This window comes from Myotis yumanensis, unplaced genomic scaffold (genome assembly GCF_028538775.1).
Source record: "Myotis yumanensis isolate MYYU_CA2020_CCGP unplaced genomic scaffold, mMyoYum1.0.hap1 SCAF_3, whole genome shotgun sequence".
Taxonomy (NCBI): Eukaryota; Metazoa; Chordata; class Mammalia; order Chiroptera; family Vespertilionidae; genus Myotis; species Myotis yumanensis.
In genome coordinates, this window is record NW_027223754.1 from 209,559,816 (window position 1) to 209,578,077 (window position 18,262).

General features: G+C 39.1%; 1 protein-coding gene across 4 annotated transcripts in view; it reads left to right on the forward strand.

Moving 5' to 3' along the window:
- TNRC6B (trinucleotide repeat containing adaptor 6B) overlaps positions 1-18,262 on the forward strand; it is a 229,884-nt gene that overhangs the window by 172,787 nt on the left and 38,835 nt on the right. For 3 of the 4 annotated variants that reach the window (XM_070411172.1, XM_070411170.1, XM_070411171.1), the window contains 7 exons: positions 569-727; positions 4,061-4,236; positions 5,635-5,709; positions 6,525-6,570; positions 8,163-8,311; positions 9,368-9,538; positions 13,784-13,909. In XM_070411172.1, coding sequence (XP_070267273.1) covers positions 569-727; positions 4,061-4,236; positions 5,635-5,709; positions 6,525-6,570; positions 8,163-8,311; positions 9,368-9,538; positions 13,784-13,909 — 902 coding nt within the window. The remainder of the gene's footprint in view (positions 1-568; positions 728-4,060; positions 4,237-5,634; positions 5,710-6,524; positions 6,571-8,162; positions 8,312-9,367; positions 9,539-13,783; positions 13,910-18,262) is intronic. The other variant, XM_070411174.1, reaches the window with a different exon arrangement.

Sequence of the window (18,262 nt, forward strand, 5' to 3'; positions counted from 1 at the left end):
CTGTGTTAAAGGGTCCCGGCATTAGGAAGGTTGAGAACCACTGCTCTAGGGTCTCTTCCCACAGGTAACCTCTTAGAATATTGTGTCTCATTCAAACATTTTGTTCATACCTATAGCAAAATATGTCTAATCCTTTAAAAATTATACACAGAAGGTATTGCATTATGTACACTGTTCTTCACCTTGCTTTTATCATTATACTTAAAAACTTTCCATATTACCACATACATTTTTGTCTTCTAATTGGTCTGTATATAGTATTCATTTTATGGGCGGCCCACGGTTGGTGTAACCAGTGCCTTTTTGATAGATATTTGGGCTGCTTCCAAATGGTTTCCGACAGTGATGCAGTGGGCATTGTTGTACATGTAATTTCATCTACTTTCATAAGTTTAACTATGGTATAATTTTCCAACAGTGGAATTATTGGGCCAAAAGTGATAATGCCAAATGCCCTCCATGAACGCGGAACCCACTTGTATTTCTCAGAGTGCCTGTTCCCCACCAACCCACTGGATAGATGCTGTTTAACACATCATTCTTAGAGCCACATTTCCTGTCTTTACAGTCTGGAGCAAAAGCACACCACCTGCTCCAGATAATGGTACTTCAGCTTGGGGTGAGCCAAATGAAAGCAGTCCTGTGTGGGGCGAAATGGATGACACAGGAGCATCGACCACAGGCTGGGGGAATGCACCTTCCAACGCTCCAAATGCCATGAAACCTAGTAAGGATACAGTGTTATTTTTTAGGGATCCTCTGTTAATTTGGGGGGTCAGACATTTTGGGGAGGGCTGTTTAGTGTTTAAACAGTTGTTGCAGTGAGATTCAGAACCTTGAATCTTTAAATGGTTAGCAGCAAATGGTGGTGACTTGAATTGGCATGTGTTAAAATGCACACAGTGAACTAAAAGTAACAAGTTAATTTTGTTGATTTTGCATTAGGTTTAGTATCTGGACAGAATTGAAATGGTGATGTGGTGCCTTTTCTTTTCCTTGTTTCTTTCTTTCTTTCTTTTTTTCTTGCCCAGTAACTGAAATACTGCTTTCCACATCTATTTTGCATTTCTACTCTTTTTTTAGTATAATTTAAAAAGTTTCTTGGCTTTTAATGTGGGATATAGTCTCTGCTGCCCAGTAACTTCATTCTTCTGTTCCTATTTTCCCTTTTTCTCTCATACAACATCCACCCACATAGAAACATTTAAGGTTTCTTGAACCTGACAAAGATTTCTTCATTTGAATTTTTTAAACAAAGCACGTCATACTTTGAAAATCTAAGCGATTCTTGGTCCAGCTGGCAATATGTAGTCACAGTAATTTGCAAAACTTTGTAAACTGATGCTTTGGAATGTCCCAGTGGATGTTCCTCAATTGAAAAATTCAAATGCCCGTTTTCACTTGTTCATAGTTTTCCTAAAAAGTATTCCAACATCTCTTTTCTACCATGTTGCAGACTTAAGGAATTGTCTTTTGATTTAAAAGTGTGGTCATCCTGAATGCTCAAAATTTGAACGAGAATAAAAAATTCCATTGTCAGGTTTACTGTATGATATTTAGGACTCGTATATGGCTACATGAAGGATTATGGTTTTAGGTACATTCTATATGTAATTTGACTACATTTTTAAAATTAGGAATCTCTTCCACTTCATAAAAATAGCTTTATAAAGACTTTCATTTTCATTGTGAACTGATTGTATTGTCATGGGAGCTACCATTCTGTAGACTTGAAATACATCCAAAAAGCTGTTGAAAGACATTAAGGGACCCTTGGCACAAGGGGGTACTTTAGCAGTACTTTCAGGATTTTTATGTCTTCCCCAACCTCAGAATCACCTTTCTTTCATCAGAAACCCCTCACTTTTCTCCAGATTTAAAAAATGTTTTCTACTCTTTGGGAATATCTATAGTCATAGCTATAGTTATACTTCCCCTTTCTCTGGGTAATTTGAATATGTACTACTCAGAAGAAGGAGCTTAGATCATCACAGCCTATTAATTGATGCTGGTCATTAACCTGTTATCATTGTTTCTAGACTACAAATATATATGACTAAAAATAAGTTCTCTTTTTTATCTTTTTCATAAGAAGACATTCGTTGAAAGTTCAGCTCCTTTCTCTGTAAGAAGGGTTGCATGGATGTCTTTGTTTTTATAAAGGGGTCAGTATGTTATTATATTGGGCTTTTAATTCCTATTGCTTGTCAGAGGATGGCATAAGGCCTGTCCTATATATATAAAAGGCTAATATGCAAATCGACTGAACTGCGGAATGACCGGTCGCTATGATGCGCACTGACCACCAGAGGACAGACTCTCAGTGCAGGAGCTGCCCCCGGGTGGTCAATGTGCTCTCACAGGGGAAGTGCTGCTCAGCCAGAAGCTGGGCTCACAGCTGGCGAGCACAGCAGCGGTGGTGGGAGCCTCTCCCACCTCCGCAGCAGCGCTAAGGATGTCCAACTGCCAGCTTAGGACCGCTCCCCGACATCCCCCAAGGGGTCCTGAACTGCAAGAGGACATAGGCCGGGCTGAGGAAACACACACACACACACACACACACACACACACACACCATCCCCCACACCACCCCTCCTCCCTCGAATGCATGAATTTCATGCACTGGGCCTCTAGTGCTTACATAATAATGAAATATCTCTTGCAGAAGAAACGATCCTGATTTTCAGTGGCATTTTCAGTAGCAGGGAAAATAGCCCCCAAGCCCTGCCTCCACTGTCCAGTCAGAAAGCCCTTCATGTAAGGCTGGATGAACCCCATGGAGGGTCCATCAGGTTCACTCAGGCCATGTGGGGGTGGGGGTGCTACAGTTAGAAGAAACCAACCTCCTTGTGCCCTGTGTACATCATGGTGCCTTCATGACTGTCACAGGCCTGGTCCTAGGGGATGACAGCAGTCATTCAAGGAGTGAGCCACTTTTTTGGCTTTAGACTCTTCATATGCAGCTATCTAAATCAAATAACTGCCCCTTCCATAAATGTTCTGTCATTGGTAAAGTGAAGGTATGGATGGAGGTTTGTAGGCAAGATAGTGAATTTTCCCTTTTTCCATCAACTTATAGAGACTCATTACCACAAAATGTATCCTTCAGTTCCATACAGTATTTTTAGAGGGAAGTAAAGGATTTATCCCAATCTCCAAATTAAAGATCTTTATTTAGAAGGGGATGTTGGTAGAGTATATCATTGATACTGACCTTCTACTTCCTCTAACATTAGAGCCCTCATCGCTGATTTCCCTCCCTCCCTCCCTCCCTCCTTCCTTCCTTCCTTTTCTTCCCTCCCTCTCTCTCTCCCTCCCTCTCTCCCTCCCTTCCATCCTTCCTCCTTTCCTTCCTTCCTTCCCTCCTATCCTCCTTCCCCATTCTCTATCTTCCAGTTTTCTCCACTTGTCTTTTAAAAGCCATTGCTTGCACATTGTCTTTGCCTAGGGTCTTTATTAGTGTCTAACACATTTCAAGTATATATATTAATAAATTACAAATTTTTATGGTTCTCTGTGAATTTCTCTTTCACCATAATATTGATATTCAAAGTCTTTTTTCTTCCCCTTTCATGTTCTTTTCTTAACTTCACCCCAAACAAGGTAGGCAGGTGTTCTTTATCATACCTCATATTTGAAATGTCCATTATCAGTCACACAATGTATTTTTAGGAGGTAAAACTACAGTAAACTGTGCTCATTAAGGGGAATAGAGATGTGAAGTTTCTTTTAAGTAGTGACGGGTTCTTTTCAAGCTTGAATTTTTTAAAACTTTGTATAAGGGAGCATCATTAAACCAGAAGCCAGGAGATCTTAATTCTGTGGTTTATTAACTTTGTATCATTAAACCTTTATGGGTTTCCATTTTCTGCTCTCTAAAATATAAACAGTGTTTGCCTTGTCATATAGATACAGTAGTTAAAATTACAGTATGTATTAACAATGAATGATTTTTGTTACATATATGCTGTATTTACAAGGAATGCTATATTTACAAGGAATGATTATTGTGTCATTTCATATAGCTATCACATACAGTTGATTCCTTCTTTTATTAAAGATTCCAAATCTATGCAAGACGGCTGGGGGGAGAGTGACGGGCCAGTGACAGGAACTCGCCATTCCAGCTGGGAAGAGGAGGAGGATGGAGGAGTCTGGAACACTGCCGGCTCTCAGGGAAGCGCTTCCTCCCACAACTCAGCGAGCTGGGGACAAGGAGGAAAGAAACAAATGAAGGTAGTCTGCTTTAGGAATACTTGAGCTTGCTTATTCATTCTTAGAAGGCAGAGCCGAGAATTTTTTAGTAGAAGAAGTAGGGCAGCTGGAGTCCCTGAGGTCCTAAGTAAGAGAGAAAAATATTTTCTTGGGAACAAATAACTGCTTCCTCTTTACCCCTCATGTTCCTTCCCAATGACTTTGAAACCACGGACCACAGAACTGTTGCTATGGGTAAAATGGAATTTTCAAAGATAGATTGTTTTTACTTTTAGTTTCCATATTATAATTATTCTTTGGAAGCTTTCAAGGCATATTCTATAAGTGTTTTATGCTGTTGCGTTCTAAAGCCAAGGAAGTCCTTAGAGTAAATCCTCATTAATATGTATAGAAACCAAAGAAAGATAGCTTCTCCAGTGGCAATCAGCATAGCTGGTTTTTATCTAATTCAGGAAATTCCAAGGCCCAGAACCCTTCTCCCAGCAGTGGCTTTAAATACATTACATTGTTGTGCTGCCATCACCACCTATCCACAAAACTCTTTTTATCTTGCAGAACAAACTCTCTATACCCATTAAACAGTAAGGACCGATTCTCCCCTCCCTCCATTGAGGGGTGTTGTTTTTTTTTACCTTTAAACATGTACCTGAACTTAAGTACCTTATTACTTTCAAGAATAATAAATTGATAAGACAAATATCAGAACACAAACAATTTTTTAATTGTAGAATGTACAAGTGCACAAACCCCCATCACATCACCCCTACCCCCAGCAAGTCTGTATCATAGTTCCACCTGCTTTCTCCATAGAAGTAAAAGTGGAGCTGGTGATTAGTGTCTTATTCAGGGGAAAAACTAATTTGACCCATTAAGAAACAAACAAAAAACTCCCGTCTGCCTTATTTTGCAATAAGACGGTCTTGGTGTCTTCTGCTAGACTTCTTTCCCATTGGGGACCCATGTCTTTAATACCGTGAGCAAACAGATGAACATATTACATGGATAACTTTTTCATTGTATCCACATAGAGAATAATGACCAGTTTAATATGGCTTTATGCACTAGCATCAAACATTTTTTTTCTGATACCAACTGGCTTGGATTACAAGGAGATACTAAAAGGGAAGGTACACACATGCAAACATTATAAAATCTGATATTGACTGTATAATTTTCCAGTTACTTTTAATTCAGTGTGACAGAAATAAAGTAACAATGAAAACATAGATATATCTAAGCCTTATTACTCTTTTAGACTAATATATTAAATATGAAAATAAACATAATTAAAGAGGAATAATTAGGGTTCAAAAAGGTAAACTCGTGGTTCTGTACTTTCAATCTGTACTTATGTAATTCAGATATGAAGTTGAAAAAATAAATTATTTGATTTTGAGGTTACATATTTCATTTCTGTAGTGCGCACTAAAAGGAGGAAACAATGATTCGTGGATGAATCCTATTGCCAAACAGTTTTCAAATATGGGATTGCTGGTAAGTTTTATTTTTTCCTATGTGTAATGTATCCCGACTTTTAATTTTAGTACAAATTTTAAGATCATTGCCACATATAGTACAAAATTACAGATTTTGAAACTGGTTAAACAGTGTTCCTGGTTTGGATTAGATTTGTTTTCTGTTCTCCTATTCTTAATGAAATACCCCAATATTTAAAGGTTATGTGTATGTTTTTAAGTTGTAGTCCTTGTAATTTTTTTTCTTTTTGCAGGTAGGGAAAAAGAGACCGGCACTTAAAATTGATATAGTTTTCCCAACTACTGTATCAGTTTTAAAAGGCAGCAGTAGCAAAATAACTAGAGAGATTATTTTTGATTAATTATGTAGGGAATTCTTGTAGAATTTCTAATTTCTTTTCTCTCTTGGGAACATTATGGGGACACCCTGGCCCTGGTTGCCAAAAAACAAATAAATGACTTTGACTTGGCTGCACATTTCCAGATTTGATGACTTGACAAGTCACGAGAAGAAGTTGTCATCATTTGGCTGCCACTTATGAAATTTGATCCTGAGCTGACTTGAACTTGAGGACAGGGGTTTATTTCTACAAGCAGCTGTTTAGCTATTGCTCTGTCCATAGATTAACTGAAGCTAATTCTATGTGAAAATTGAATTTAGGAATATAGGCACCAGCAGCAGTCAAAAGTATTTTTGTCTTTATTCTAAGTGTTATTGTCCTTGTGTAGTGCCAGTAGTAAAATGGGACTCTTACATGAATAATATCATTTCTTCTCTGATTCAAACATTTAATTCAAACCTTTAATTTTTCCCTCTTGTTCTGTACTTTTCAGAATCAAACTGAAGATAATCCAAGCAGCAAAATGGATTTGTCTGTAGGTGTGTATCACTCCACTAATATGAATGGAATATTTTTCTTAACGACATCCTGTTGGGATCCCCTGCTCAGTTTGAGTTGGGATGGCTGCAGTTCAGTAGACACGTATTGAACACTTACTCTGTGGAAGGTACTGTGCCAGACACTAGGTAGGGCTTAAAAATTCAAATGACTGCAAGAGCCAAGAAAGTAATGTAAATGAGTGGTGTGTGCCAAGTATAAGAAATCAGGACTTGGAGGCTACTGGTTAGCTGTGGAGAGTGGATGTACCACCTAAAGGAATCAGCCTTGCTCGGCTCTTAGCAGTTGTTGCCATGGAGGAGCTCAGACTCAGACAATAATACTTTTGCCAGATCTTCTGGTTTTTGAAGAGATGCCAGAAGAAATTCAGATGTATATTGATATCCTGATTTTTAAATATTGGAAGCTAATTCCAGTTTTTAAAAATGCTGTGTGTGGCCAAACAAAATATGTCTGTGGCCTTGCCAGACTCAGCTCTCAGGTTGCCAGTCCTCTCTGCCCTGGGATGTTTCATCATTGACTGACTCTCCCCTTACAAGTGGAGCCGATGCAGGGTCAGCCCTTTGTCTGTGGATCTTCAGAAAGAGGCTGCTGCTCACCCTGAGGAACTTAAAAAGAATCAAGCCAAGAAGAAAGCAAAACAGACCTGGATAATAGGGACATAGTCTTTGATCTGTGATATTTTAAATATGAGAGTAACTAGGAATAAGCTTCTGGGGCCCTGATCATGTCAGTGTACAATAGCAAATTTATAAAGCTGTGAAAGAAAAGTGGAAATAATCATTGCACCTGGGAAGTTACACGGCACAAGTAATGTGGCACACCATCTCCTGTGTTCAAGTTCTAAATTTTAGAAGCAACAGTTATGCCTCTTTGATCTTTTTATTCCTAACTAGAGGCCCGATGCACGAAATTCGTGCAAGAGTAGGCCTTCCTTTCCCCGGCTGCTGGCACCAGCTTCCCTCTGGCACCCGGGACCCGGGCTTCTCTCTGGCCACCAGCAGGCACCCGGGACCCAGACTTCTCTCCGGCCACTGGCAGGCACCCAGGACCCAGGACCTGGGCTTCCCTCTGGCCACCGGCTTTGTCCAAAGGATGTCCGGTCTAATTACATATTATGCTTTTATTGTTATAGATAACTGTGTTTCACAACCCCAATCATTTGTCTCTAACAGATGCTATAATAGCAGCAAGAAACAAATTCTGTCACTGAGGACATTTGAATGTATGAGCAAGACATACTCATCAAACATATCAATAGCCAGAATAAATTTTTTTAAGTAGATTTTTACCAAAAAAAATCTGACTTAGCCCTAAGGTTGTCTTTCAGTCTTCCATAGAAAACAAACTACAACTGATACATTTTGGGTTTGTTTGTTTGTGTTGTTGTTGTTCTTTTAATTAAACAAAAAGGACCCACGTATTCCAGGGAGGATCACCAGCAGCCGGAACCATTGAGAGCTCTTTTGGTCTTACACCCAGCACCCCAGGGAGGAGAATGGGGCAGGTCACTCTTGGTCATGAGGGAGGCATCGATTCTTGAAATTTTTACTCTTTCTGTGGTACCTTTCAGGGAGCCTTACAGATAAAAAATTTGATGTGGACAAGCGAGCAATGAATCTCGGGGATTTTAATGATATCATGAGGAAGGATCGATCTGGGTTCCGTCCACCTAATTCCAAAGACATGGGAACCACAGATAGTGGGCCTTATTTTGAGAAGGTGAGTTGAATCCTTTATTTAAGATAATTTATGAGAACCACTTTGGTTTCTATTTGTCCTTTGATAATTCCAGGGGGAAGCATAGAATTACTGAACTAAATTAATGAATAAAACATAAACATCATCTGATTTAAATGGTGACATGAAAACAGTTGATGTCAACTGGTGATTATGCAGGAGCTAGAACCATCAGTCTTTAAGTATCGATATGAGCATTGTGAAGAAGGTCTAAGTTTTAAAAAGTTTATGAAGTTTGGAGAAGAGAAATTGTCTAATTATACATAATGGGGGAAATGAAAACATGTAGAAGAAATTTTAGAGACATTCCTGAATTATTTTTTCTGCTACTTTTTGTGCAGTTGAAAATTAAATTTCAATATCTTATGCAAATAGCCTGTATCTCCGAAAGCCTTGCCTTCTAGCTGTGACGATGACCCAAAACTTTCTCCTTTGCTATTTCTAAGTGTTCTTTGCTGATCTTTTTTCATTTCTTTAGTGATCTATTTAGTTACAGTGGTGTAATTTCAAATTCTTAACTACCTGATTTAAACAAATCATGAATACCTATTTGCTTTGATTTTTAACATTTCTAATGGAGGAGCTTATTCCTGAATTCAGAATACCAGCTTGCAGTGTTCATGGTCTTCAGAAAGCAGTTAAAACCAACATTTTTAGATTTGGCACATTTTTTACATCATTGATGCTGGCCCAGACACCACAATATTCACAAGAAGATTTACTCTGGCTTCTATTTCTGCTGCTAAGACTAATCAATATTAGAAGCATAAAAATAAAGTGTCTGGCAATTTCTGTCTTAGTGCAATGGACAGAATGTGTTACTAACTTAGAGGATAAGAAAAATTTATATCCAAGAAGATGACAGATGGTGTCTGTTGGGCAAAGTGTGATGATTATATTATCAGATCCAAATTCTGTCCTTGTTTATTGCTAATACACTCTAACATTGTTTATTCCTAGTGTTTTCTCTCTTTTCCCTTCTTGCATTCTGTTGCTTCACTAACCAACCCTGGTGATTGGCTAACTACTACTTTTCAGCTGACTTTGCCTTTCTCCAATCAAGATGGGTGCCTTGGGGATGAGGCTCCCTGCTCTCCCTTCTCCCCTTCTCCCAGCTACAAGCTGTCTCCCTCTGGTTCCACACTACCCAACGTCAGCCTTGGAGCAATCGGCACAGGGCTCAACCCCCAAAACTTCGCTGCTAGACAAGTAAGGAGGCCTCTCAAATTTATAACTGCTTGACTGTGGCCTCGCCTTGGCCCTGGTCTGAAGTTTATTGCATCATTTGTCTGTCTTGGGAAATTTGTTGATTACTGAATGCACAGAATGATATTAAGTTTAGGCTTTAGATCTTTCAGCCCATAGAACCCATCTCTCTTCATGTTTCTCAACATGGATTTTATTTTAAATCTGTTTCTTTTGTCTTCTCATCCCCTGCTCTCTAGTCAACTAATAACTGCCTAAGGAAAATGTTAAAGAGGCTACATAGATAACTTAGATCATCTAATTTAGCAACATATTTGCCATTTTCAACATTAGATTAAATGTCAAGTACTAATACTTTTAAGGTATTTTCAATTTAATAAAACTGCTAATTGAGGGCTATCGCATCTTAAAATCTAGTATCTTTAAGGTGTGAAATATAATAATTACCCAGAGAAAGTTAACTTTATTCGATAACTAAGCTTTGATAAGATGCTGCTGCTCAGGCGTGGCAGTGTTTTCTTCAGCCTGGAGCAGCCCCTTTGCTAGGGTCTGATCTGTGAGTCTCTGGGGAAGGGCATGCCATAGAAACAAGACGGGCAAGGCCGGCATGGTGATGCCCACTTGCTTCCGCAGGACGGAGGGGACACAGCAGGCCTTTGTCTGTCACCCCGCAGGATCTCTGTTGCAGTTTTTGTTGAGAAAACCAGGAATTTGGAGACAATTCCTTTATGACAGTGACTCCACGATGATATTTTCCTAGTCATAGTTCTGTGATTTTCACCTCAGGATGTCAGGAAAGGACATTGAATTTTTAGTTGCATTCATTTTATTTCCACATGACTTTTCACATATAAAGAATGCTATAAAACATCTCTTATACCATAGTCCTCACAATGCACATAGTTCTTTCATATGCTCTTTAGTTATTGCCTTAGCATATTTTTAAAAATGGATATTATATCCATATGTTCATATTGGTTATAGCACATTTTTAATGGATTATACTATATCCATGTGTTCAGATTGGTTATCTCTAGATTGGGAGTTACAGGTAATTTTTTTTCCTTTATATTTCACTGTTTCTCTTAATGTTTCCACAGAGGATATGGATATGTACTACTAATATTAACATAGAAGAACAATTATATCAGTGTTTGGGGGGGGGCCTTTTGTCTCCAGTTGAGGTATAGAAAATATAAAGTAGTCAAAACACTCTTTGTTACTTATAATTATGAACATGCTTCCAGGGTCACATGATAATCAAATGCTGTTATACATAAACATTAGTGTAACAGGCCAGCCAACCCAGCTGTGCCCTGGACTCTGTGAAAAGGTCATTCCTCGTTGTCCTGTTGATCTGTGGAATGCTGCAAAGTCCATCGTGAGCCTGGTCGATACACGCACTCTATCCAAATGTGGTCATGGTTTTTTCATGGTGTTTTTTAAAAACAGACTTAAAATGTAAGGTGGTTTTTTTTTGTTTTTTTTTCTCAAATCACATAAGATTTCAATGAGCTTGGTAACTCTTTTTAATGTATGTACCTTTGTATGTTAAACACTGTAGTTGTGGCAAATTTCACCAATACTTACGAGGACTCAGGTCATCATAAAAGCCTCACATATCACAGTAAAGTTTTCAAGAGCCAGATAAATTATCATTAATGTGTACATTTTGGTGACCATTTTCCTAATTTCTAAAAGACTCGGCCTGTATGATTGCCACTAAATACATTGCTGTGCACAATAGCTACTTCTGAGCCAAGAAATGACTAGCTTGTAAAGCCAACATTTCATATAAAAAAATACAGAAGAAAAAAATAGAGAAGGTATTTTTTTTGATAGAATACTGTTGACTTCTCTATACTAGTGACCACATCAGATACATCAAACTGCTTGGTGTAGCTTTAGAGACATTTGATAATGAAAACCTAAAATCTTTGGTGGAAGTGGGGTAGAATCTGTCTACTAGGCATAGGAAAGGAGGGCTTGATTTTATAAAAGCTAAAAATAGCAAGTTCCTTTATTTTTAATGTATTTTTATTGATTTCAGAGAGGAAGGGAGAGGGAGAGATAGAAACATCAATGATAAGAAAGAATCATTGATGGCTGCCTCCTGCACACCCTCTACTGGGGATTGAGCCCGCAACCCGTGCATATGCCCTTGACTGGAATTGAACCCGGAACCATTCAGTCCGAAGGTCCAACACTCTATCCACTGAACCAAACCAGCAAATTCCTTTTAATACTTCTTACCAAAGAGATTAAAATTAAAAATGATCCTCACAAAGCAGCTTTGGACTTGTTAAAACATGGAATATGGCAAGGACTTTAGCTACCAGAAACGCCACCATTCAAGGACCAGTCCATATAAATAATTAACATGTAATACGAGATTATTAGTTTGATAGTAAAGTGTCCGTGAGAGCAGTCTTAGCAAAATACTCCTTAGACCAGCGGTCGCGAACCTTTCGGACCTCACAGCGGACCATCAGTTGGCGACCGCTGCTAGACCACTCGGCACCTTAGATCACTCAGCCATCCTGACCTTGCAGAATATTCTTAGCAAAATAAATGCTTCCTGTTTTTCAGGAATGATTAGTAGCTAAGCTATTGACTACTATCATGGCCACAGAAAAGTTAGAGCTGAGTCATTTCACCTTAGGGTGACACTTTGATTAGTAAGACAGTAGAAAAAGAGATATTCAAGTTTTTAGAATTAGTATTTTCTTGTTTAAACAACTCTTTGGGAGATTTAAATTTTATGGTGAATCTTTGATTTTCTTTTTAGGTAGACAGATTTTTTATTGCCATTTCTACTTTATGTTCATAATCATTTTTATTTTCAGTGCTTTCAAGTTTATTAATTTCCCTGCAGCATTCCCTTAATCTTTTTTAAATCATTAAGCCATTAAAATGTCTTTAGTATTCTAGAACTTAATGCCATTACGAAATTTTTTAAAATACCTTATCCCCATGATTCCAGGGATAAGATGATGGTGGTTCCTTCGGTTCATTGTACACATGCCTGATATAAGCAGTGGTATAGCTGTCTTCACTGACAGTGCTCAGTGGGCCGTCTTCAAGTAGACGAAATTGGTGGGTCATGGATGTTTGCAAATGATGTGCTCATCCTACAGACCAGGGCTTTATTGAACTTTGGGAATACAAAGAAGAACATGTGGTGGGAAGACCAAATGGAAAATAACTAAAATGTAATTTGATGATGGACATTATCAGAGAGTTTTAAAGTGTTTTGAGAACACAGAGGTGGGCTTAGTTAATTTGAATGTGAAATGAGGAAGGTTTTGAGGAAAACTTTCTTAGGACAACCCCTGAGCTGGGCCTTGAAGAGTCCAAGTGAAGGTGGTGTAGAAAACTGCCTTAGTCAGAGGGAACACAGTATCAGGTATGGTATGTGGTGTCTTTGCTGAAGGACTTTTCTCAAGAAGAAAGGGCCATACAGCCCCCCTTTCTGTAGCTTTTTGGAATAGTCTAAAAGTGCTCCAGTGAGTTGGTCCTCCAGAAACCAGGCAGTTAAGTTTGTTTATTAACTAGACTAATAGTCGTACATTTGAATGGGAAGTTACAGGTGAGTAATGTTCATTTTGGTGTCCCTGTAAAGATTTTTCTCTTTTCCCCATTCTTTTCATCTCGCTCTGTGATTGATTCAGATCTCCTCATCTAGCAAAGAAGGGACCAAGCAGACCCAAGACAGGGAAGAGTATTCAGATCTGGAGTAGGGTTCTCATGGAACTGGGCTCATAACTGGTTGGCGCTGACTTTATGATTGAACTAACCAGAGAACTAATATCATGTGTTGTTTCACAGTAATATTATTCATAAGCCTGCATTTTTACTCAGTTGCCTTTCAAGATGGATCTCAGTTAATAAGGCTTGAGAATAAATATGGTAAACCCAATCTTAAAGAAAGTTGAAATCTTACATGGCCTGTGCCTTTCAATACAAAAATAAATAAATAAATAAATAAGTGCCTTTTCTAACATTTGACTAAATTTAACCCTTTTGGTTTATAGAGTTAATCAGATTACAGGGGTGGTAATAATATGGCTATGATTGAATTTGAATAATATTCCTGAGCATTCCAAGATCAGGACTTTTCAGGTATAAAATTCTGTGAGTCAATGGAAAATAAGATGCAATTCTTCTGAGGGATGGAAAATCTGGACTGTTTCTTATTTGCATTTTCTTATATTAACAAAAAGCCTTACTGTTGCATTATGTTTGCAGGGTGGCAATCATGGTTTGTTTGGAAATAGCACAGCACAATCGAGAGGTATGCACACACCAGTGCAGCCACTAAATTCTTCTCCTAGTCTCCGGGCGCAAGTGCCTCCCCAGTTTATTTCCCCCCAGGTAAGCAATTGTTTGTTTCCACAATTCAAAAGTAAATCTCATTCAGGTGGTTGACTGGTTTTGTGGGCATAAAGGGAATAATAATAGTCTTAAATTTGAAAAATCCAAATGCCAAAGATCAATATTTTTAAAACAAAATATCAAATCTTACTTTTTTATTGTATTGTGCATACAAAGTAGGTGTTTTTGCATGAAAGGCATTATGGTTATATTCCTTTTACATCATATATTTTTCTAATACTGTATTGGTTTTTCAATTGTATATGATTAAAACTGCTTTATAAATTCTGTTGTGTCAGTATTCAGAAATTAGTTGCCCTCAAGGATTCACCCACAGATGAACCAGAAAATTGCCAGATTCTGATTTTTCTAAAAAGTTTTGAGGCGCTATCTGCTAAAATACAGACTGGGTACTCTGGGGGGAAGTTTAGAACCAAAGAAGTCGCAGAGACTTGTTCATGGAGCAGCTCTGTAAGACAGTCTCTGGGAACCGTGGGAACGTTTTAGATCCATTTCTTAATAGGAGATACGGAATAAGTTTTTGGGGGGTACAGGTGAGAGATTTGTGCCAATCTACCACATACTGTCCCTCATACCTGTCAGGAGCAAGTAAAAGCTGATAAGCTTGTGTAAGGGTTCAGTGTGTGACCTTAGTCTCCCTAGAATGTTACTTTAATGAACTAAGTTAGAGCAAGAGCTTTGAGTCCCATCCTACAAAAGGGGGTGAGGCAATTACTAGATCCAGCAAACTGGTTGTAAAAGGTCGGATTTTGTTTAGTTTTTTGAAATGTCTTTTAAGACAAAAGCTTAAGATGTTTATTTGAAACCATATCTATAGATTTCAAATCCTGTTTTTGACATTAAGTTCGTATCTATCTTAGTAGAGGAAGAAATGAGTGTCTCTCATTCCCTTTGTGCTCTCTAAGTTCCAGTCATGCTTCATGTCGCATATAGTGGTGTGTCCTCCAGACAGATCTGTTCCTGACTTCCCCAGTACTTGCAGTGGCAGTGTCTTAATCCTTGGAGCACTTTCTACTAGTATGCCTTAGTGTCGGATCAGCAGTCATTCATGGTTATTGAATATCTGCAGTGTGCTAGGTAGTGTGTTGACAATGCACATCTCTGCCTCCTGGAGTTGAAGAGTAGGCAGAAAGTGTGATAAATGTTGTATAGAAATGCTTAACAGAGTTTGGGGAGCTGGACAAGGCCTCACACTAGCAGTGACATTTAAGCTGGTTCTTGAAGCGTGAGTCACAGTTTGCTGGGCACAGCCAGATTAATGGAGCTTTCTAGGCAGCAGAAGCAGCTTGTGTAAAAGACAGTAATATCTGGAAGAAAATGGCACGTTCAGAGAAATGCCTTTAATTTGAGTGATTAGTTTGAGCTTGTAGAGGCATATAGTTGCTGTCTAGAGTAGAATAGGAACAAGCTAGTCAGGAAGTTTGGGACCAAATTTGGAAAAACTTTGCCTTGCTAAGGAGTTTGGACTTTGTCCTTTGGTCTGCATGGTTTATAACCATTATTTGGGCTATTACTTAAAAAATATTTGAGTTCCTAGGTCTCCCCCAGGATACTGAGACCGAATCTTGGGTATTGGAGCCTATTTACCCCCAGGTGATTTTGATGTGTACCCTGAAGTTTGGCTGCTACTGCTATAGATCATATACTTTGGGGCAAGATTTTTTTAGCTGAGTGACAGTGTAGGAAAATTTATGTTTTAGAAAGATAACACTGACAGTAACATAGAGGACATGCTTGAATAGCAGAATTATTAGAGCAAAGGAGGTCACGAGGCTAGTCCAGGAGTTCAGTGGCAATGGGAATCCAGACCTTCTTGTGAAGGTCACCAAGGATCTTTGTGTTGTGGAATACAATGGTCTGTTCTCTCGCTTCTTCTTACTCAGTGTATCAGCAGCATTTGACACTGTTGGTCACTCCCTCTTTTTTTAAAAAAACTGTTAAATTGTTTATTTTTATTATAATTTCTTATTTATCTCTTGTCTTATTTTCCAAAATAATAAATGGCAAGTAAACATTTACTCTCTGTCCAGTCACAATAAAAGTTGCCTTTATTTCTCATTACCATCTTTGCTCACTCTTTAACAGAAATAATATTCTGTGCTCTAAATTTAATACAATGTCCTGATGTACCTCACCTGGCATCAGGCATGAAATAAGTTGGTAGCAATAGCCAGAGATACTTTTCTCTGGGGAATATTCAGTGTTATTAAGGAAAGAAGGGCATAGAACTTTGTACTAGGGACTCAACCAAGTATGTATTCTAGCAAAAAGGGGCTTAACTTAGGAAGCCATTTCTATTTATATTTTAAATCATTTTTTATTTTTCAATTACAGTTGACATACAATATTATATTAGTTTTAGGTGTACACCCCAGTGATTAGACATTGTATAACTTACTAAGTGATCATCCCAATAGATCTTGTACCCATCTGACACCATACATAGTTATTAGAACATTATTGACTACTAGAGACCCGATGCACAAAATTCATGCAAGGGGCTTGGCCCCGCCGCCATGGTGGCAGCTTTGGTCCTCACCCACTGCGGCAGCTACCTCTGCCTCTGCCCCTGCTGCCGCCACAGCTTTGTCCAGAAGGTTATCAGGTTAATTAGCATATTATGCTTTTATTATTATAGATAGATATTCCCTATGCTGTACTTTACATTCCCATGACTGTTCTGTTACTTCTAATTTGTATCACTTATTCCCTTCACCCTTTACACCCAATTCCCTTTCCTCCCCCAAATCGTCTTCTGTATCTATAAGTCTGTTTCTGTTCTGCTTGTTCGTTTGTTTTTTAGATTCGATTATTGATATATACTTATTGCCATTGTATTGTTTATACCTTTATCTTCTTTCTTCTTCCTACAGAAGACCCTTTAACATTTCATGTACTGTTGGTTTGGTGGTAATGAACTTCTTTAGCTGTTTTTTTTGGGGGGTGGGGGAGAGTTGCCAATCACTTCTGTCCTGCAAAGTTTTTGTTGAAAAATCAACTGACAGTCTAATGGGAGCTCCCTTGTAGGTAACTAACTGCTTTTCTCTTGCTGCTTTTAAGATTCTCTCTTTGTCTTTAACCTATGTATTTTAATTATGATGTGTCTTGGTGTGGGCCTCTTTAGGTTCATCTTGTTCTCTCTAAGTTCATTTACTAAGTTCATTGAGCATCCTTATAACCAATGTTTTGAACTCTGCATCTAATACATTGCTTGTCTCCATTTTTATTTAGTTCTTTTTCTGGAGTTTTGTTCTGTTCTTTCTTTTGGGACATGTTTCTTTGTCTCCTCATTCTGGCAGCTTCCCTGTGTTTGTTTCTATGTATTCAGTAGAGTTGCTACACTTCCTGGGCTTGGTAAAGTGGCCTAATGTAGTCGATGTCCTGTAGGGTCCAGTAGCACAGCCTCCCTGTCATCTGAGCTGAGCACTCCCAAGTTCTTCCCTCTAACCCCCACCATATGGGCTTTGTACACCCTCCTATTGTAGTTGAACCTTGATTGCTATTGCCACATCAATGGGATCATCTGTGCAAGAGCCCACCCCACAGAGCAGGACTTACTTCAGCGGGGCTCTGGTGCCTGCTGAGTCCACCCCTTGAGTGTCGCTGTGGAGTTGGTTGGGTGGTGGTGCTTCATCGTGTTCTGAAGCTTTTCCCCAGATACTCTGGATCTGGGGCCTCCCAGAGGGTATAAGCCAAGGTTATCCACCACCTATATTCTGCTAGGGCTACCTGACATGAGCTACAAAGTGATCTGCAGATGGCTGCTACCTGTGCTGGACTTGGAGGTACCCAGTAAAGGCCAAGCTGCAAACCAAGGCTTGCTGCCCTAGTGCCAGGCTTGGGACCACTTTGAGGTACGGGGCACGCTAAAGTGAGATGCTGCGTGTTTGAGAGATTTTAGGAAAGTCTGAAGCATGAGCCAAGACAGGCCATTCAAATGCAAAAGCCACTGGAAATAGCTTGGATGGCCCAGCAAACTGGTGGGGTGGCATCTCAGGGAATCACCAGGGCAGAGCAAACAGTGATAGCCAGGTTGAAGGAGGCTCAGATATGGCACCTACCTACTGGCTCTTTGGGGGAAGGGCTTGGAAAGAGAACAGTGGCCTCTGCCAGCATTTCTGTCTGGGAGAAAGCTGCCTCACCAGCCCTCTCCCAATGCCAGACACTTCATTTCCTCCCCGTATATTCCTGGTGCCTTCCAAGTTGCTGCCCCAGCGCTAGAACTCAGAGCACTCCTTCCTTTTTTGAAACACTTAATTCTTTGGCTTTCAGACTCCTTCTATATTGGTTCTCCAGCTACCTCTTCTCCATCTCCTTTATAAGTTTCTTCTA